General features: G+C 33.4%; 2 protein-coding genes across 2 annotated transcripts; both read right to left on the minus strand.

The window, feature by feature from the left end:
- Nucleotides 1–1,256: 1,256 nt before the first annotated feature.
- Nucleotides 1,257–18,169, minus strand: LOC134246073 (uncharacterized). The gene is made up of 6 exons (XM_062728335.1): nucleotides 18,040–18,169; nucleotides 8,818–10,054; nucleotides 6,450–6,955; nucleotides 5,798–5,960; nucleotides 5,181–5,349; nucleotides 1,257–4,629 (listed from the first exon to the last, which is right to left on the minus strand). The coding sequence occupies exons 1-6, from the start codon at nucleotides 18,109–18,111 to the stop codon at nucleotides 4,449–4,451; spliced, it is 2,328 nt and encodes a 775-aa protein (XP_062584319.1). The 5' UTR covers nucleotides 18,112–18,169; the 3' UTR covers nucleotides 1,257–4,448.
- A 532-nt stretch (nucleotides 18,170–18,701) lies between these two features.
- On the minus strand, nucleotides 18,702–21,866 carry LOC134246075 (uncharacterized). The gene is made up of 2 exons (XM_062728338.1): nucleotides 21,561–21,866; nucleotides 18,702–18,997 (listed from the first exon to the last, which is right to left on the minus strand). Exons 1-2 carry the CDS (start codon nucleotides 21,864–21,866, stop codon nucleotides 18,845–18,847), a joined length of 459 nt encoding a protein of 152 aa, XP_062584322.1. The 3' UTR covers nucleotides 18,702–18,844.
- Nucleotides 21,867–21,905: the final 39 nt, after the last annotated feature.

The raw sequence follows: 21,905 nt of genomic DNA on the forward strand, positions 1-21,905 counted from the left end.
AGGATAATTTCATTTAATAAGTTTCATATTTCATTTCTCAATGATTTTTAAGAAGAAGATTTTAAAGATGTTTCCTATATATTCCTATGTAAAACTTTGACAGATAGCCAAAAACATTCCACATACCCCACACAGTTTCATCTTTCCTGGCCCACTTAAGAAGAAGATTTTAAAAGATTTGTGTTGTGTGAGGTATAAATTTTTCCAATTCCAGTGGTTCTTGAGAAGAAGATTTTTAAAAGATTTTTCCTATATCATAATCATATGAATCCACACTACCTGAGGATGATTCCACATGAGTTTCATCTTTCCTGGCCCAGTGGTTCTTAAGAAGAAGATTTTTAAAGATTTTTCCTATATATTCCGATGTAAAACTTGGTCGGCCATTTTGGCCCCACCCTAGCCCCGGGGGGTCATGATTTGAACAAACTTGAATCTACACTACCTGAGGATGATTCCACATGAGTTTCATCTTTCCTGGCCCAGTGGTTCTTGAGAAGAAGATTTTCAAAGTCGGCCATTTTGGCCCCACCCTAGCCCCGGGGGTCAGTACACTATGATGATTCCACTATCTTTCCTGGCCCAGTGGTTCTTGAGAAGAAGATTTTTAAAAATGTATTAATTTTTCACTAATTCATAATTTAGTGCCATAATCATTATAGGAAGTGTGAAAATACCAACTGATCAGAAAAGGGGGGCTAATTATTGAATTATTTTGATAGATGACTAAATTTTTCAGCTTAGCTAATAATCATATAATGAATTAAAATATCAATCAAATTTTCACATTAAATACGTTAAATAAACTTAAAAGACGAAAACAAGAGGCCCATTGAGAAGCTTTGACCATTCTGAGATTTCCCCCTTGTAATAATCATAATTTAGACAAATCCTTCCATATGCACATAAGTTTCAGCTTTTCTGGCCCAGTGGTTCTGTAGAAGAAGATTTTTTAATGACCCCACCCTATTTTTGTCTTTTCTTGATTATCTCCCCTTGTGAGGGGACTTGGCCCTTTATTTTAACAATTTAAATTCCCCTTTACCCAAGGATGCTTTGTTCCAAGTTTGGTCGACACACATTTAAGGACTTGACAACAACATTTTCAAGTCACTCTTTCCTTTTTAAAAAGGTTTGGATAACTTTATACCATCTTAATGGCTTACTGAATTTTGAATTCATTCCAACTTATTAGGCTTAATTATAATAACATTTAAACAAATCATTCAACAACAAAATGAATATAAAACCAGAAATTAGTTTCTGTAGTATATTTATTAAAATAATGAAGAGTTTCTCTATGGACATGATTAAAGACTATATACTCCAGATTCAAACTTAATACATCACTAAATATCACATTAATAAGCTGAACTTATTACACTCACCCTATCATACTGTGATACTTCATTAATATGTACATGTATGTACTGGTACATGTATATGTTGTGCTAGGAAAATTATTGAGGTTCAAAATACAAATGGGGAGCACTCTTGACTTAACTTAATGATGAAAATAAAATAATTAACACCAAATATTTCAACATTAATTCAAGACATGCATGTATATATACCATAAAAGATTACATGTATCACTGTCAAGTTTAACATTAAGTGAATTAGTGAGCATAGAGAGTTGACTTGTTAAGGAAACCTTGCAGCATTTCTTCACAAAATTAAAAAATAACATTTTCATTCACGTCAAATGAGATTATACCCCACTCCCCCACCCCCTGACACCCACACAACAGGGAAAACTCCACAAAGCTAGGGTGGGCTTAAAACAGTATAAGAATATTCTGCCATTTACAAAATGTACAATTCCAAATTTCTATGACCCTGATCTTGAGGAAATGAACATGGCTTGGAATCATAACAAGCAACTTAATCACAAGAAATTCTGTGCTAAGTACTTTCTTCTGATATTCCTCTCTTAAAATCACATGTCCTTAGAACCCAGTGACCTTGACCCTTTCAAAGTTACTTTAGTACAAGGTCAATTTACACCAAGTAAATAAAAGCCACATCTTCTATGATTTCATGAATCAGTCTAAAAAAGTGGTTAAAATGGTTATTTTGTTTCCATAGCATTTTGCAGGGAAGAAAAAGCATAAGTTCTAGAATTATTTACTGGTACAAGTCAATTCGTATCAAGGTTTAACCTTCCACAAAAAGATTAATCTTTTTCCAGAAAATATATAACATGCAGATATTTGTAGAATTTGTTTTATACTGAAATAGTTTTTTTAAAAATATCATTGCTGATAAAAAGAACAGACTTGTAGATTTTTTTTATCACACTGTACTTGTAAACAACACCAGTACGGATACTGCAACAGCAATCAACAACACAGAAACAAATAGATTCATATCTCTCTTTTACCTCAAGCAATGCATATTAAAGCATAAATTATATTCATTCAGACCTTATGTTATCCATTCATAGAATGGACAAAGCTGAACTCATTTATCAATCACACTACTCTGAAAGACGTATACAACTCAATAAATTTGAACAAATAACAGCATATTTCTACAACATAGGTAGTCTCTCCTGGGACATTTAGAATCACATCACTTCTTGCTTAGATCCTCATAAAAAGAAACAAGTCTGGGAATAACATCTAACAGGACACTGCATACACTCACGGAGTAATAATATACAACAAAGACTAGATGTCAGAGGAATGCATGTAAAAACTTAATAAAATCTCAAGTACCAAGGCACAAACATACATATGTGTATGTCGTTTAAACAGAAAATGGATGGTATACCTGATTACACCTGATAGTTTTTTTCTCTCCAAATTCTATAATATTTCTCTTCACCTAAATAATATGTTACTGATGTGCATAATAATATATTGTTTACACCTATATCTAACAAATAGGACAGAAAAATTCATAAAAATGAATGCATACTTTACACTCTTAAAAATTATGCCAAAATAAGCAGATAAAATGTAAAACAAGGTATGCATGGTAAAAAAAAAAGTTGTTTCAGAGTGTATAGGTTGTATCTAAAGAGACTGTAAAATTAAGTTTTCAGAGGTGAATTTAGAAGTTTTCCCACTTCAAAAACATTGTATGCACCATACCATGTTACACAGAAATTTACAGTTGAACTTTTTCCGGTAAATTGATTTCAAAATTTTTAAACAAAATCTGATCAGGATAATGTTTGTAATTGGGCAAACTAAAATGACTTATTTCAAGTTACTCCAAGTGGATAAGAGTAATCATTTGAATAATGGTACATGGCGTATTGTCAAAGGAGACCCTCCCGAGGAAAAAAAAAACAAACAAAGAGGACAGAATACAGAAGTGTTCTAATATTTGTTTCTGCATGGAAAAAGTTAAAATATTTGTTTCATGAAAATGTATTTTATAAAGAAAGCCTCTTATTTTCAAAAACTGCAATGGAATGTTTTATACAATATTCATAAATGAAGAATGTTTAGTAAGATAGTAGATTATAAACAAATTTATCCATGTGGAATATTCAATGAAGGCCATAAAAACCTTAACTTTTCAAATTATTAAATGACCATCTAGGATATTAAAGATACATGTAGTGTATTAGGGATTTTACCAAGAAAAGCCAGAAGAAACAACTTTCCTACTTTTGTAAAAACAGTGGAAGAGTTGACTTATTTTCACAAATTTCTAGATTCACCTCTGACTGAGCTCATTTAAATGTCAGTAATAAAATGATTTTCCTTATATATTTTTGAATTGCTGTTGTATGAAGTACATCAAAAATAAACAAAGTACAGAAAGGAAAAAATTTAAAAAAAAAAAAAAAAAAAAAAAAAAAAAAAAAAAAAATTGAAAATAAAAATCAGTGTCAAACACACTCTTCACCATATTTCACTTACATATACATGTACAAGAATATTTCACCAACAGTACACACAAACATCATGAGTAAACATACCAATACAATATACAGCCATTTACCAACAATGAAATTAAAATGCATGTATACGCTGACACGGACTAGATAATTTACATTGAGTTTTTGTATCAGTATATGCTAATACGAACATGAGTTCTCTTCAAATAAAAAATCAAAACAAAAATTCAACAAGGAACATGTATGCATTATTGACACCTAAAATCAAGCATTACTCTTACTTATCACATTCATTCAGATTAATATGTAAAAGTTATATAAAAAAAAAATGTTAGAAACTTCACCGATTGCAATTTTTGTCTCTATTTAACAGAGGGCTGTAGTAAAACAATATATTTGTTTATAAAAATTTAATAAATGGTATAATTTCTCTTTAACATAATCAATAAAATTTAAAAATGAAGCAAAAAGTTGACATACAGCTTGTTCAATCATTTTTTATTTAATTAGCATCAAAATATTATCTGTTCACAAAAATAAATAATGAACCTGCATTTTAACAAAATGAAATATAAAATCATTTCTTCCGATGCTAGGATGGATTTTTCAGAATGCGTTTTAACTTGAAGTCATAGACCTGTCGACACAGAAATACGGCAGTAGTGTCGGCATTGTCAGGAGGGAGTCGACTAGTGTGGGGATATTCAATGGAAGGCACGACCTTATTGCGGGGAAGCTGGTCCGTTTCTTTGCGTGATCTTTCAGCACGAAACCTAGAAATACAAAATCATAATCTAGATCAGCTAAAGACAAGATATAACAATAGGGTTCAAAATCTGCCTTATTCATCAACAGAGTTAAAGTTTTTTGAAATGTCTAGTCTATTATGAATAAAATTTTCCACATTGATGTCACTGGCAAACATCAAACTAGACAGTTATTCTATTATTAAGGCTTTATTTACATTCTACATATTTATATTTAAATGAAAATCAAACATGTTGTCGTCTGACACAGAAATACACAAAGCATTCTAACATAGACACAATGACAGCTGATGCATTTTTAGGCACCTGCTCCTGGGGTAATTAAACTTAGATGAGCTCACTTTTGATCTGTCTCCCTTTTCCTCTATTAATTCCTTTGATAAAAGTGAGACTGAGATTAAGTCATCTTTGCTAGCAAAGGGTTTTCGGTCCGTTCTGCTCCCCAGCGGACCAAAAACTCTTGACTAGCGAAGATGATCAAAAGTTAGCTCATCTAAGTTATGTGGCCCCAGAGTCTGACCTTTCACTTGGTGCAAGACTTTCGTTTACTTTCTTACCTGCAGTATTCATTGTATGTAAGAACATAACCCTTGTCATCAATACAAGCTACACTGTTCTCATCTCTGTGTTTGGAGGCAAAAAGCTCACATGAAGCATGCTGGCTCTTTCTGCCTCCCTCTGTGTGTTCTGGGTGATAGTACCACAGTAAACTCATCATTACATCTCCTGGAAGTCAAGAAGTTTTATACTGAAATCACCCTTTAAATTTAATGTAATGGTATGGTCACTGTATGGAGTATGTAGCTTTGTACTCAGTTTTTTTTTTTTATAAAAACTAATTATATAATATCACAAAATTGTTATTTATCATGATACAAAAAAAAATTATGATACCCATCCCTGTAGCTATTACACACATAGTAAAAACTTCTTCAATAGTCAAGATAATATTGACAATTGTTTTCCATTATGAAGGGATTGAAAAAAAAGCTACAACACATTTCACTTGCAATCAATGTCAAGTCCTTAGTCACCAATGCCAAATTTAATAATCTATAACACAATCTAAAACAATGCAGTAAACCATTGCATAATACACAAAAAAGGTAACTCCTAATAGCTCACTGACCTTATCTTTATATTTTGCTCATAAATGCCCAGGAAATTGACATACCCTCTTGTGGATGCTCCCAGAATTGGGTGACCTTGGCAACAAAAGGTATATCAGTTGTCTTTGGCCCTGACCTCAGCATTACACAGTCCCTGACCTGAATGATATCGCCATCTGAGTGTCGTATGGCTTGGGAACACTGGGCTTCAAATGATGTACCTAGAGACTATCAAAAGGTGAGGAAAAAATATTACCTCCACAAATCGAAAAAAAAAATGAAATGTTACATCATTTCAAGTTTAGGTATTGGCAGTGATTTATCAATTTGTGTACCAGTAAAACAACTAAAACACTGATTCCTCAGTGATATTTAAGCATCTTGCATAGCAACTGCATAAAAAGATACAAAAATTAAATAATTCTGCATATCAAAAAGATTTTTTCTAGTCTCTATGTTATAAATTACATTCACTGCTGATGTAAAAAAAAAAAACACATTGAGAACAATGCATGCAGAAAATTTAAACATATGGATTTCAGAAATCTGATGCAAATAGAAAATATACCGGTAATTATTTGTAATGCATATATGTAAATGGACTAATTTCAGACTGACTATCCATGTAATTTCATGTACATTAGAGAAAATTGAAAGGTTCCATATGACTGTTAAGATATTTTCAAATTACCCTTTACAACTAAATTGTTCACTTACAAAGCTGTATATTTTTTTCTTCTCCAATGGCCCGTGCAGTCTCCAACCATGTAGTGAAATTGCTCTTTGTAATTTAGCCTCCTTTTTAGATGTGCTCTTTTTTCTCTCCTTTGGGACTTTAGGAGACTTGATTTTAGTCTCTTTTGGACATTTCTTCTCCACCTCCCCCTTTTCTTTCTTGTCCTTTTTATAAGATTTTGAACAATCTTTTTCACTACTGGATGATTTTGATTTGATTTTGGTACTTTTTGAATCTGAGCCCTTTGTCCTGACTTTTTCTATAGTGTCTGACTTTGTGAATACACTCTGCTCCACAATAGGAAACTCTTCAATTCCAACATCGATAATCTCCTCAGCAACCTTGGTGTCAGAGTCCTCGAGGTGTTTGTCTTCAATGTGTTGAATACTTATTGGCGGATGTGATAAGATGCAGGGGTCTCTTGAAGGCAGTGGCTGATGGGAAATGTTTGTACTGGGCTGAGAGTAATACAAACATTGAGGACATGCTGAAAAATAAAGATAATCCAATGTGATTACTCAGTTGTACAGTATAACTCATTTATCCTAATTTATTAAACAGAGACACACAGCATCACTATGCATATTTTTGGGCAACATTAAAGTGTGTTCAAGAGAGAAATCATTTCGACCTTGACTTCTGACTTTGAAATCCATAATTTTATTCATATTTTTCTTACATATATTTAACTACAATTTACATTGAGAAATTAATGTGTGTTAAGATTAAGGCTAGAAAAGCCCATTTTACAAAACTTTGCTTTGTTCTAGAGATCTACTCTTAGTTTTAGTCATTTGGCATTGGAACATTTTCCAAACTTTCGAGTCATTAGATCGCAATATTCATATCTTCAATAATCTGAACCTCTGACCTTGACCTATGTCCCAAAAAAGAAATATATTTTCATAATATGACTAACTTAAGGCTGGTACATAGTAAGATTTTATATAATTATGATTATAATACAAGTATTATAATAATAATAATACTTTTATAGTATAGAACTCTCTTGTTCACAAGCTAAATACCAAATTCTTTAAGATCATAAAGCTTTGAACCATAATTGTGGCTCAACCCTACCCCAGGGCCATGGTTTGAAAAATTGGAATCTGCACTAACTGAAGATTCTTCCATATTATCACTTATTACGGCTGGGACGATACTGAACTTAGCCGATCCGATACATATCACAATACCTTAGATGTGATACGATATACATATCATGATACATTTAAAACCAAATAAAACTAGATAATTTTTTAGAACATTTAATTTGGAACATAACAGTGTATGAAAATAAACTATTTCAGATATTGGTAGCCCAAAGGTGTCCCAGACACCCGACTTACTGCCATTAGGTTTTGTTAATTTAACATAATCTGGCATGTCTGATGCCATTTTGATGCTTTTATTTTGAATTCTGTATCACCAAAACATTTTTACTTTATTTCTGTTTGTTTAAACGTCTTGATGATACAGACGAAAGGACTAAAAAATTCGACTTCTAAAGCTAGGACATTTTTGGAAATTTAAAAAAAGTGCGGTCAGGTATCGTGATACTAAATTACGTGGTAGATGAATCAATCTGTAGATTGTCAGTGAATACTGTGATGCATCAGTGTAGCAGTGGATTGTCCCACTACTCACTTATCATGACCATTTTGTTTTGAGGAGGAGATTTTCAATGATTTTTTTTTTCTCTATGAATTCCCATTTGAAACTTTATTTCTAATTGGGGCCCTGAGTCACTCAGTTAACTAAGAGTGTAAAAATAAAAATTATTGAATTATTTTCATAGATGACTTAATTTTTCATAATCATGTAATGACTTAAAAAATATGAAACAAATTTTCACTATTAATACACTAAATGAACTGACAAGACAAAAAAAAATTATTGAATCAAAGAAAACAAGCTTAGTTGAATCCATGATCTATTCCATCCATAATGCATGGGAACAGTAGTTGACATTATCTTGTACTTGATCCCATCACATGAGCACCGATAAATATAAAATCAATACCGATGTAGACATTAAATGCCTTCATGGGAAACATAAATTGAATGATCACAATGTTGCGCTCAGCTTCATCAACAGGATACTGATATTTATTACTTTTCATCTGAATTTATTCTTTGCAGGCTATTGGTTATCAGAAGTTTATCAACCAATTTTATTCACTTCCATACAATTATTAAACAAATGATCAAATTCAACGTTCAATCAGTTTCTAATTATGGGTCAGTTAGAGGACTTATAGGTACATACATCATAAAAGTCGCTTTCACTCTAAGGTCTAATCAATTTAATCTTTATTTACCAGGTATTAAAAGATGTTTAGAACTTACAACAGTGTGGTAGTGTCGATGCTCCGGGATAGGGTAATGTATAGGACCCTCCATACGCAGGAGGATAAGGCATGACTGTAGGTAGACTTACAGAACTCAGCCCCCCTACTCCACTCAGGGTGTAAGTCTGACAGCCCGGAATCATCCCAGCAGCCTGGGCACACTGGGGGCATCTATGTGATGAGAGGGCGGGGTGCTGCACCATAGAGTTCACATAAGAAGCACTATCTATATGCTGCAATCGAGATAACGAATAACCTGAAGTAGTCATATCCATATTGATGCATGCTTTAACATCATCAGAATCTGTATTGCTGTTTGATCGTGGTATATTGTCACTATGGGGGATATCTTGAGTGTTCCAGTACATGGGGCTTTTGTGCTGGCACATCAATGGCTGAAAACATGTAGAGCACGTAGATCCTGAGCAACAGCGTTTTCGTTTGGGAATCACAATTTCATGAGTTCTTGCTGCTTTCCTCGTGTCTCTCCTCTTCTTTTTTGGCTTATTGGGATCAGAACTTTTTTCACTATCACATTTAGTCTTCATCACTTTCTTTTTCACTTTTTCCAGTTTCTTTTTGGCTTTCAGTTTGAGCATTTTCTTGTTTAAGAGTAGAGAATTGGCTTTCAATATTTTCGTCTTTTCCTTTTCTTTTTTATTTTTTAAGGATTTGATAACAGTCAAATTGTTTTTCTTCTGAGATTTCTTTTCCGATTTCTTTTCTGTATTTTTGGCCTTCTTCACAGGTGAACTAGGGACCTCTTTTTCTTCAGTGGATAAATCAGCCAGAGAAGTGGATCTACGCTTCTTTGGAGACTTTGGAACTGGTCTTTCTTTTTCAAATAAAATGTTCACCATGGCCATCGCGTTTAAACTGGCTTCTCTCCTTACTCTGCGCCCAGGCATTGGAATTGGATCTGGCTTCTTCTTTGGTTGTTTTTTACCTTCAGGACTTAGAGGTGATTTATTTGTTTTATTTGGACTTTTTTCTTTATTTGGAGACTTCCCCTCACCATGCTTGTACTCATCACTTTTCTTTCTTACTTTCTCTTTGACAACTTCTTCCCTATCATTCTCAATCTTCACATTATAATATAAATTGTCTGAACTTGAGGACTGGAGAAAAGCTGATTCCTTGTAAGTGATGATATTTTCTGTCGACAATCTAGAGCCAATGTTGTGTAGTCGCTTATATTCCTCAACAGAGACACCAGCTGGTTTCTCCTTTTCCTCCTAAAAAAAAAAAACGAGATACTTTGAAGAAAAGTCACATTTTGTCATTTAATATAGTATAAAGGTCAAAGTCATTGCGGTAAATTTTTTTCTAAATATTTTAAAGATTAAATGGCTAAAAAAGAAACTTGAAACCTTTATCAAGTATAATTAATAAAAGCTTATTCTTGAAAATAAACATCTCTTTTAAACATATTTTTTAAATTCACAACAAAGTAAGCAAAAAAAAAAATAATAATAATAATAAAAACAGAAAAAAAACAAAAAAAACCCCTAAAAATAGAGTGTGTAAGAGGTTATAATTCCAGTTAAATAATATACAAGATGTAAGAATAACATGATGATCCAGACAAGTTGTTTTAAAGTATGACAAAACTAACATTCATTCCAAACATGTTTTATAAGTTTGCTTATTCAACTGAAATAAACATATTAAGTGCAATCACAGGATCATAAAATCAATAAATAATGTACTGAAATATCAGTTCACAATTTAAAGCACATACATGTACTTTGTTAGCACAAAATGCACCTCATTCAACCCTGCCGAAACAAGTGTTATAACTTTGAAGCCAATATAAGTGCATCACACAATTGTCAAGTTATTTTTAAATACTTAATCCTCATAGACTACATTACCTTTTCTCAAATAAGATTTCCCCTCATCAAATCATAATGTTAAGAACTTAAGACAGAATATGTCATGATATTTTTTTTTCTTCAGTATAACTCCTTGTTTATTATACAATGTAATTAAACTGTACCTTCTTGTATTCGAAAGAACTTGTTTTTAGAATTTCTTCATTTTGTAGCTATATTCTACTCATTAAACCCTCTTTTCGCACTTTATTTCCTATTTCTTAAATTTCACTTCACCAAGAACACAAAGAAATGATATTGTACCGGTTACTTAAGGACCAGGCATGCTTTTAATTTTATAACTAAACTGTACATCAAATATATATATGCCTTGCACAACTTGTCAATGACCTTTTCTTTAAAAAAAACACCTGCTAATAGGATTCTGTTTTATTCAAAAACAATATAAATTTTAAAACAAATAACTTGACTTCTTAAATGCCTAATGCTAACTTAAAGGAAATTCACAGCATATCCAAATATAGTTAGTTTCCTTATAGCATTATAAAAGTTATGTAACTCACTGTGACATTTTGGGATAAATTAAAAATTTATATAAGAATTCTGATTTTTTTTTACTTCACTTTACCTGCAAAAAAATATCCACTTGTTTATGAAAAATACACCTTCAAGGTTATTATAAGAACATCCTAATCTAACACTTGTTTCCATCCAATGAAGCAAGCTGCTCTAAGTCTTCCTGTCTCCACATTCAGGACTTCAGTCACGTTAACAATGAGAAAAGGAAGTTACATGAACAGTTATGTAAAGAAGGACTGTTCAGTGTGTGTCGTGACTGAGCACATACCTGTTAAAAGTATCATTAGAATGTAATACCTAAGACTCGGTATTCTGTAATGAATGCCTTCAACTGATCGCTAGACCATCTCTCACAGAATAAAATCAATATTTTGTCATCTGCCACAGCAACAAACATTCTATATAATCTTACACTATTCAATCTACTGTGATCTAAAAGACATAATAATGAGAAGTCTTATTTCTTCCATTTTAGATTTAATTCTTTTTAGTTACGAATAGCTTTTAATAAAATGAATTACAGGGATTTAAGCCTTGTATACATTAAGTGGAAATACAAAGTATTCTGATTGATTAAATATCCTACCCAAGAAAAAATTCTATAAACCACAAATAAAATCATTTAGCAACAATATTATCACTGTGTACTTTTGTTCTTCTGTCTATTCCATGTACACTTTGTGTCCTCTTATGCCAAAAAGTCATATCCATTAACATAATTTGAGCTTATTATTTAATTCTATACTGCTTGTATATTACTATGACTTTAGAACTAAGTTCATGGGCCACAGTGCTTACTTGAGTAACTTAACTTACTGTGGAATCATTTTTATTCGTGGGTAGCCAAAAATTTCCTGGTTCGTGGGGACGTAATTTCGTTGGTAACAAGTTCTATTTCGTTTTTTTTTCCTCCCAAGTTAAAACAAAGAAGAACTAGTGCTAATTGTAACGGGAACCGTTACAGATGTTCCCCAAACGCTCCCCAACTCCCTTTTTGTGCCATATTCCCCGTATGAGTCATTAAATAAGACAAACTCTATGCATTTTAGACTTTAACAATGTTTTCCCAGAAGTATACCAGGTATATTAAAATTTTAGTATTTCACGCCTGCACATGTGAATGCATGTGCATAATGATCATGTCATCTTTCTACACTATCTATATATTTCAATGTACTATATATTAAAGCATTTAATCCAAACGTATTGAAAAATACGCTATTCAATTGTTTTAATATTTTACTCGTTTCACGTGCACGCACGTGCATGCATATGCATGGTGACCACACCATCTTGTAGGAGTCCTTTATGTCTATCTATGTTCTAAGTCCCATGCTGTTTGGTTGAAAACCAAGGGAGTTATAGTCATTTAAAGTTTCAGCCAATCAGATTGAAGCGCACGTGCATGCGCGTGATTTCATGAAAAATTTTATGTATCATATTGTAGTATATCCGAATGCATGTCTATGATATAAGTTTCAAAGCATTTCATCATAAAACCAAGAAGATATTAAGATTTCTGTTTCAGCCAATCAGAGCAAAGTGCACGTGCATGCGCGTGAGTTCATGAAAATTTGACCATGTCATCTTATCTACACAAATTATATATCTTTATATAATGAGTTTCAAAACATTTCATCAAAAAATATAAAAGTTACAGCCATATTAAATATATCAGTCATTTTATTCATTGCACGCGCCCGCACGTGCATGCGTATGCGCGAAAAATGACCTTCGTTCCGCACATCTACACAGCATGCCTACTAACCCTAAAAAAGTTTTAACTCCATTGGGTGAACAGTTTCCTAGAACATTCGCGGACAAAAAAGTACCGGAGAAGAAATAAGAAGAAAAAAGAATAATAATAGTAAGAAACAGAGTAAAAACAATATGTTCCCAAACTCCGTTTGGGGAACATAATTAAAAGGTTACGGCTATATCTATCATATTGGTCATTTCACGCGTTACACATGTGCGCACATGCACGCACATGCACGCACGTGCGCGCAAAATGACCTTCGTTCCGCACATCTACATAACATACCTAGTGACCCTAAAAAGGTTTCACCTAGATCGGATGAGTAATTTACGAGAACACTCGCGGACAAAAAAAGTACCGGAGAAGAAAATTCAGAAAAAAAGTAAAAACAATATGTTCCCAAACTTCGTTTGGGGAACATAATAACCCCGTCAATGTTGCTTATTTAAGTAATCTCTCTTGTGAACACAAAAATGTACCGGAGGCTTGCACCGACAAATTACAGCCATGATGTTGCAGCAGATTATGATTATAAAGAACACCAGTGGTACACGGAACATGTTGTTTTTTTGTAATCTCTAAATGAGAACTACGACGCCAATGTTAAAATTGACTTAAAACGTTTACCCTGAAACCAATTCATGCTACATTGTAATTGGCTAATTAGCACCCACTCCAAAATCGCACTAAAAAATTGACCTCCTTAAAGGGGCATTTGAGCGTGTTGGACAATAATGTAAACACTACATAAATTTAACAGTTGTATTTATCATTTTATTACTTATTGTATAATATAGTTATCGATGTCTTTGATACTTAAGATTTTTTTGTTTTGTTTTTCATTGTTTTAATTTGGTTTTGTGTCAATAATTTACCATAATAGGCATGCAGATTGTCTTCTTTATGTGCGATCACAAGGACACAAGGGTAACGGTTATTTTACGATATAAATAAATTTTAACAAATAATAAAACAAATGTTTGTATATACGTTCATGGGGATGTAAATTCATGGGTCTGGGTTACCCACGAAAGCCACGAACATTGGACCCCCATGAACAATAATGATTCCACAGTACTTAAGCTTGGTTGCTCTTCAAAAAATTTCTAGAAGAATTTCATATTCTCATGAAAAATTGTGAATACATGTAATACTATGGCCATAATTTAATTTTTCTGGTTTAGGGGCTCTTGAGGAGATTTTAATTGACACCACCATTTTTTATGCATTTTCTTGATTATCTCCCTTTGGTAAATGATCTTGCCCTTCATTTAACTAAACTTGAATTCCCTTTTCCCAATGATACTCTGCGCCAAATTTGGTTGAAAGTCTTTACCCTGTGATTCTAGAAGAGGATGAAATTGTTTACAAGTTTACAACAATCACAACAATGACAATAGCTCAGGTGACCTAAAAACTAAATAGTTACCTATAAATGTATCTTTGTAGAGCTAAAGGTTATTTTACTTAAACAAGTTTGCTGGTAACACTGAATAAAAAGAAACAATAGAACCACTCCCACTCTCTCATTACTGTAACATCGAAAAACAAGAGGCCCATGGGCCACATCGCTCACCTGAGAAGCTTTGACCATTCTGTTCTTTACCAGATTTCCCCCTTGTTATACATAATGCATACCCACCCTACCCCACTGATCATAATTTAGACATTTTGAAATCTACACTACCCCATGATCCTTCCATGGGCACATATGTTTCAGCTTTTTTGGCCCAGTGGTTCCCGAGAAGAAGATTTTCAAAGATTTTTCCTATATATTTCTATGTAAAACTTTGATTCCCTATAATGGCCCCGCCCTTCCCCCGGGGGTCATGATTTACAATTTAGAATTTACACTACCCCAGAATGCTTCCACATAAGCTTCACTTTTTCTGGTCCAGTGGTTCTTGAGAAGAAGATTTTCAAAGATTTTTCCTATATATTTCTATATAAAACTTTGATTCCCCATTGTGGCCCCGCCCTTCCCCCGGGGGTCATTATTTGAACAATTTAGAATCTACACTACACCAGGATGCTTCCACATAAGCTTCAGCTTTTTTGGCCCAGTGGTTCCAGAGAAGAAGATTTTCAAAGATTTTTCCTATATATTTCTATGTAAAACTTTGATTCCCTATAAGCCCTTCCCCCGGGGGTCATGATTCCTACAATTTAGAATTTACACTACCCCAGAATGCTTCCACATAAGCTTCACTTTTTCTGGTCCAGTGGTTCTTGAGAAGAAGATTTTCAAAGATTTTTCCTATATATTTCTATGTAAAACTTTGATTCCCCATTGTGGCCCCGCCCTTCCCCCAGGGGTCATTATTTGAACAAATTAGAATCTACATTATATCAGGATGCTTCCACATAAGTTTCAGCTTTTCTGGCCCAGTGGTTCTTGAGAAGAAGATTTTCAAAGATTTTTCCAATATATTTCTATATAAAACTTTGATTCCCCATTGTGGGCCCTTCCCCCGGGGGTCATTATTTGAACAATTTAGAATCTACATTATACCAGGATGCTTCCACATAAGTTTCAGCTTTTCTGGCCCAGTGGTTCGTGAGAAGAAGATTTTCAAAGATTTTTCCTATATATTTCTATATAAAACTTTTTCCCCAGTCTCCAGTCACTGTGACCAATCTGCAATCTAACAGTAAAAATACCTCTATTCTTATTATTTATTGTGGGGTTTAGACCATGAAGTTTATATTTTTAAGCTACCATGTATATATGAAAAAATAAGAGGCCCAGGGGCAACATCACTCACCTGAGCACTGGGGCTAAGAAAAGAGCAAAAATCACTTTAGTATTGAAAAGTTTAAATGCATAAGCGATTCAAACCTACCCCTAAAAGGGAGAAAGGGATATGATTTGAGCAAAATTGAATGTACCGGTACACTAACTACCTTTCATTGTGGCCCTACCCTATCCCTTTGCTGTTTTGAAAAGAAGATTTTAAAAGATTTTTCCTTTATATTCCTATGTAAAACTTTGATTGGCCACTGTGACCCTACCCTACCTCTGCAGAGCATGATTTGGATAAAATTGGATCTACACTTGAGGATGTTTTCACATAATTATGACCAATCATTGCTTTGCTGTTCTTGAAAAGACTGAAGAATTTAAAAGATTATTCCTATATATATTTCCATGAAAATCTTGATCGTTCTTTGTGGCCCCACCCTTCCCCAGGGGGTCATGAATTGAACAAATGTGAATCTACACTACCTACACTACCTAACAAGGATTCCACACAAGTTTCATTGTTCTTAAGAAATTTTTTCAATGTTGCCAATGAACTATTGGAGGTCGGTGTGGCCCTTCATTTGAAACAAATACCACGGTATATAACATTTTCACCTATGGATACACTGTGCCAAGTTTGCTCGAAATGGCCCAGTAGTTCCAGAGAAGATGAAATTGAGAAAAGTTTACAACAACAATGACAACAATGCTGACAACACAGACATCAAACAAATTTCAGGGGAAAATATTTTTCATTTATTATTGCATGAGCATAAACTTTTGAGTGTAAATTTAAATGTGCTATTTTTAAAATACAATATAAACTTCATTTTTTTTTTTTACTTGGTAGTTATTACCAGAAAAATATTTACAAAATTAATGAAATAAAAGTGACTACTTACTGATCATTCCATTATCAGTATCAAAATTAAGCAACTGTTAATGTCTAGTAAGATTTTCTACAGTGTATTTCGGGGAAATAAAGACATTTCTTTCAGTCAGTCTGCATTCCTTGTTGGTTTAAGTTTATGGATATAATAAATACAATGAACAAGGAAGAAAAGTGATATCATTGGAATCTGACCAACTTTTACCTCATTAAATTCTAGAATGCAGGACTTTAAAAGGGAAAAAAAATTCAATACAAGATTTTTTTAAAGAGAAAAAAAAAAGATAATTAGTTAAATTACTGTAGATAGTGAATGTTTTAAATAAATGATTCCCTGTCGTGCACCAAACCAAACCCTAACTCATACCCCCAGGGGTCATAATTTGAATAAACTTGAACCTACCCTATCTGAGAATTCTTCCATCATCAATATATCCAATAAAGCCCCGCAGTTCCTGAGAAAATTTTATTCGATTTCATCCTATGTATTTCCACGTAAAATTTGATCCTGTTCTGTGGCCAAACCCTATCCCCGTGGACCATGATTTTAGGATATTCAGGGGAGATTTTCTCTTGGGGAAAAATACTGAATATCGGTACTAAATATGATATGCCCTGGATTAATCCAGAGGGGCATAAATTACAAGAAATTAAATGATAACCTTAGTGTGTGACCAAAAGGTGCCCCATAAATCGAAGGTCTTTACAATGCTGGGATCTGCACCTTCCTGGTTTGTCTGTCCAAATGATCTACAGTTCTGCAGCTATAATATGTATTATATATCCAATCACTGATGATCAATCATACAGGTAATCGTCACAAAGTTGATGGTTAAAAAGAGAACCAATGAATTTCCTTTCTCTGCATATGTAATCTCTTGATATTATAAATAGCCTAACAGGATTACAGAATACTTTGATGTGATATGTTTTTAAAAATTTTCATAATGATGTAAATAGATATTCTTATTGCTATGTCAGTCTAATGTTTCTTTTGCATTTATTCATATGTATGTAACATAACTTATTACATTTACCTATTTATAGGACTAAAGGCCTAGGCTTAAGTGTAATATATAGACATTACTTCAATGCTACAATACTACCACGCACGTGCTTTAAGTTTAAATAAATTTGATATTTTTATATCACTGCAATCATATGTTACTTATGACAATGCTGTTTAAAATATCCCCTTTTAAACTGACTGTACAAAAAATTATCCAACTTCAACAGAATGATAAAAATTCTTTTTTTTTAATAGACACCAGTATATATAAATTTGGATAGGATGTAAACAAACACGTCTTCTTGGATTTCACCACCCCCATCACACCACCGCTACATCACACAAAGTATAAGACACCCGGGTTTATTTTTATAGTTATAAATAAAGTTTGGTAAATATTACTGACCTCTTCTTTGATGTCAACATCCTTTAGAATTTTTGCTTTTTCATTTCCTTCGTTCTCCACGTCAGTCGCCATTGATTTCTTGAAGGTTGCACTAATGACCCGTTAACATAGGCGAATTAACTGTGATTAACAAAAGTTATTTTTAGAGTACTGACATCGTCCGCTCATTTCCCCCAAAATTTCATATTCATAAATATTTTGAATGATTTGTGTTTTTTCTTGCTTATATCCGTTTACCCAAAATAATACCAATGTTTTTAAAAATCTTATTTTGAAAACTGTAATTATTTAATTTTATATAAAGTTTTAGAATAATCAGAGACAGAAATAACATTCAGTTACAAATGTCAAATCTATTGTAAGTAAGGCACGTAGGGGTTTATTGAAAATGTTCATTGAAAGGACCCTCCATCCCCCCCCCCCCCCCACACACACACACTTCAGTTAAATCAATGTAATGTAGTAATGGATTAATAAAAATTGGTTGTGACAAAAAAGTTGAATTTAGCCCCCTCTCTTTCTCATACGATTTCGGTGTTTCGACAATATCTCTTTTCTCAAATAAAATTCGATCATAAAATCAGAGAGAGAGAGAGAGACTAGATAGTACTTCAAATACAGATACATCCGTAGAAGAAAAAAAAACAGATACATTTTTTTATTATTAAGTATTATTCAATAAATTTGAAATAAATTGAAATATTTTTCTCTTAGTTTCATGTACAACTTGAAACAAGAATAATACGTTTTAAAAGCGATAAAACACACGAATAAGCATGACACCATGGTACCAATTTTGCTTTTATCATTCCTCATGTGAAGCAAATACAGAGTTATTCTTTCCTCTTATTCTTAGAGCCAGCTGCATGTCCTTTGGCAGAATTGTTACCCTTTTCCCGTGCAGTGCACACAGGTTTGTATCTGCTAGCACACTTATAACGAATTCCTCACACGCTTCCTAAAAAGAGAAAAAGCAAAAATTTCAATGAAAAATCCTGTTTTTTTCCTTTTTGTTTTGTTTTTCTTTTCGTTTGTTTTTGTTTTGTTTTATTTCAATCTGTGTGTTTCTAAATACTTAAAAAAAAAAACACTTTACCAAATTCTTAGCAATTACGTAATAATTATTACTTTTAAAAAAGTCAATTAAATTCAATCTTATCAATACGGTGGAATCTCGTTATTACGTCAATACAATCTTCATTTTGTTACGGTAAAGTATCTTAATGCCGAGGTCAACGTAATAAAGGTTCCCAATAAAATCCAAAAAATTCAAAACATCGTTTTGAAAGTATTTTCTATGATTGAGGGCAGGGGGCATAGGCGTCGGAACCGCATTTTTTTGCAAAGATAGACATCATATAGGTGTCAAACGTTGGGGCATACATTTAGCCCCCCCTCCCCCACTTTCAACAGGCACGTTGCAGTGTAGTTGAAGAAGAGTAAGTGGTGGAGTTTGAAATAAGAATTCGATACTGAAAGAAGTTCGACCCCCCCCCCCCCCCCCCCCCCAAAAATAGGGTTTTCGCGTTAGGACAAATTCTCTCCCTCTTTTTTTTTTTGCATGTCAATTTTTTTCCGGTTCGAAATTTTGTTCTCTTTCACTTAGCACCCCCTTCAATTTGCTTCCGACGCCAATGAGGGGGTATGTATATAATGTGTATATTTTGTGTAAGATTAATATTGTAACAAGTTTATCTTTTAAAAAAGATAGGTGAGCTAGCGCCGTAGCAATTTTTAATCACAAAAAGTAAGGTCCCTGGTCAAGTGATTTATTTTGCTGAATTTTTTAATGTTTATCGAGGCTGGGGTGTGAGAAAGTTATAATTTTTTGTGAAGTGTATTTTATAAACACATAGGTAAAGAAACGATAGGGGGGGGTTGTGTTGACCCATTGGAGTTTCCAGATAGTTCCGAATGTGAAAATGTGAAGTAGCTTGGCACTTTGGGTCGTCTTTGTCAAGAACTGTTACATGTACATGTAGGTTAAAAGCATCCATACACATTTCTTTTTTAAATAAATAACGTATTTGTTCGTAAGTTTTAGTATAAATCCTTGTTTATGGATATTTTTGGTTGGCCTACATTGCCATGATTGCGAGCATATAGAATATATTTTTACTGTGGTGAGGTCTTGAAAATAGAGTCTATCTTTTGCTTAGATGTAAAAAAAAAAACTCTCTTGTCTTTGTTAACAACAATCATATAATAATGAGTCGGGCTTTTCCGTCAGGAAAAGGGAAAATTTGAAGTATTACAATTATGTAGTTATCTAAGTTATTTAATGATACAACGAAAATTTTATCGTACGGTCTATCTATAGTAGTTTTCACAGTTTTCCCCAGAATGTACGACCGTGAAGCCGAGCATGCGTATTCCAGGAATTTGGACTAACGTAGTTGCTGGCGCTTGAGAGCGCTAGCAACAATATTTATGAATAGGATTTTTTTTATGTCAAACTCAGAAGTATCTGACTTAACTTTTAAAGTTACTAACATGAGACACTTGAAATTGTTATACCTTTGAAAATTTGTTCCTATACAAATCTATACGAAAAAAGGTCTAACATTTCTAATGTTTTGCTGAGCAGGCATAAAAAAATCGATGTTCGACCGCTGAGTGAGATGTTGGACCGGTCGATGAGATGTTGGACCGCTTAAGTCACAGAACGGACGGAGCTTAATCTCATTTTCATTCGTAGTTGTTCAAAATTGACGGACCTGATGTTATATCATTGAAGAAAAAAAATTAAAGGTATAACAAGACATTTATTGACTATGTTCTCGGGCAAAATGCGTTTTGTGATGTCGACCCTCGAACCAAACTGTCTGCCTTCAGCCTAACGGTCTCAGGCAGACAGGAGGTTCTTGGGTCCGACAAAACGCATGTTCTGCCCTCGAACTCAGTCAATAAATGTATAATATTAGCTATTTTTAAAACAAAATTAGTTTTCATGTTTTCACATCATGTTCAAAAATGCCGCTGGATTTAGTTTATTATATATATCTAAAAGATAAACAAATGCACCAGAATTCCAGAACTCAGAATTTATCAAAACGGTAGAAGCATTTTGCGTGTGCCAATCAAACGGAAAAAGGGGGCGTGTACATACCCCAAACTGCAGAGCTGCCAACCCTTACGATTTTGGCGTAAGTCTTACGAAATAAGTGTCCAAAATACGTCTTACGATTTCTCTCTATATGCTTCCGATATTGGTTTTTCTCGATCAGAATTTATAATATCGTAATTTTCATAACTGGCCGTCTACAGTTTCTACTATTATAATTTAATGCTCATAAATCCTTACAACGCTTGCTTGCATCGTCCTTTCGGTTTTAGATGGCTTATCGCATTCATGTCAATGTTTTAAAGTAAACAAAATGGAAACGTCCCTTAAAGTGCTCCGATTGCATGTCCATTCACAAAACATCTTCAGCGACAGGGGGCTGAGGCGGTCCCTGGACCATGCCTTACTATTTTTCACTTCAGAATGTTGGCAGCTCTGAAACTGTGCCTGTGATTACCTGTAGCGCATGCAATGCAGCTGTCTGAAATTTTATTCCAGCAAAATTTGTATTTGTAATAGATTTAACAATCCTTTGGAATGTCATTTTTGGTATAAGCAGGTTTGTTGTTCTTTGATATCTTCTAATATCCAATAGTACACTCGAACTCGGTCTCCAGTTTCGAGGTTCTTTGATTCCTCCTGTAATTTTGGATTGAACTTGGAGTTTCTGTAAGGCTTTATAGGTTTTCATAATATTATGAAAGTGATTTTCTTTAGGTGCCAAATGAGTGGATTTTCTTGGTGCTTGTTTGAGTCGAGCCATATTCTGTTACTTGTCTGAAAAATTAGAAAAATCGTCTGC

This window comes from Saccostrea cucullata, unplaced genomic scaffold (assembly GCF_032062105.1).
Source record: "Saccostrea cucullata isolate Sc308-1 unplaced genomic scaffold, CSIRO_AGI_Scuc_v1 ctg217, whole genome shotgun sequence".
NCBI classification, from domain to species: Eukaryota; Metazoa; Mollusca; class Bivalvia; order Ostreida; family Ostreidae; genus Saccostrea; species Saccostrea cuccullata.

Coding starts and splice junctions, on each gene's coding strand:
- LOC134246073 (XM_062728335.1), bottom strand. CDS start 18,111: ATGGCGACTGACGTGGAGAACGAAGGAAATGAAAAAGCAAAAATTCTA. Junction 10,055..18,039: donor ATGTTGACATCAAAGAAGAG/GTCAGTAATATT, acceptor TTTTTTTTTTAG/GAGGAAAAGGAGAAACCAGC. Junction 6,956..8,817: donor ATCGACACTACCACACTGTT/GTAAGTTCTAAA, acceptor TTTATTTTTCAG/CATGTCCTCAATGTTTGTAT.
- LOC134246075 (XM_062728338.1), bottom strand. CDS start 21,866: ATGGCTCGACTCAAACAAGCACCAAGAAAATCCACTCATTTGGCACCT. Junction 18,998..21,560: donor CTGCATTGCATGCGCTACAG/GTAATCACAGGC, acceptor TTCTCTTTTTAG/GAAGCGTGTGAGGAATTCGT.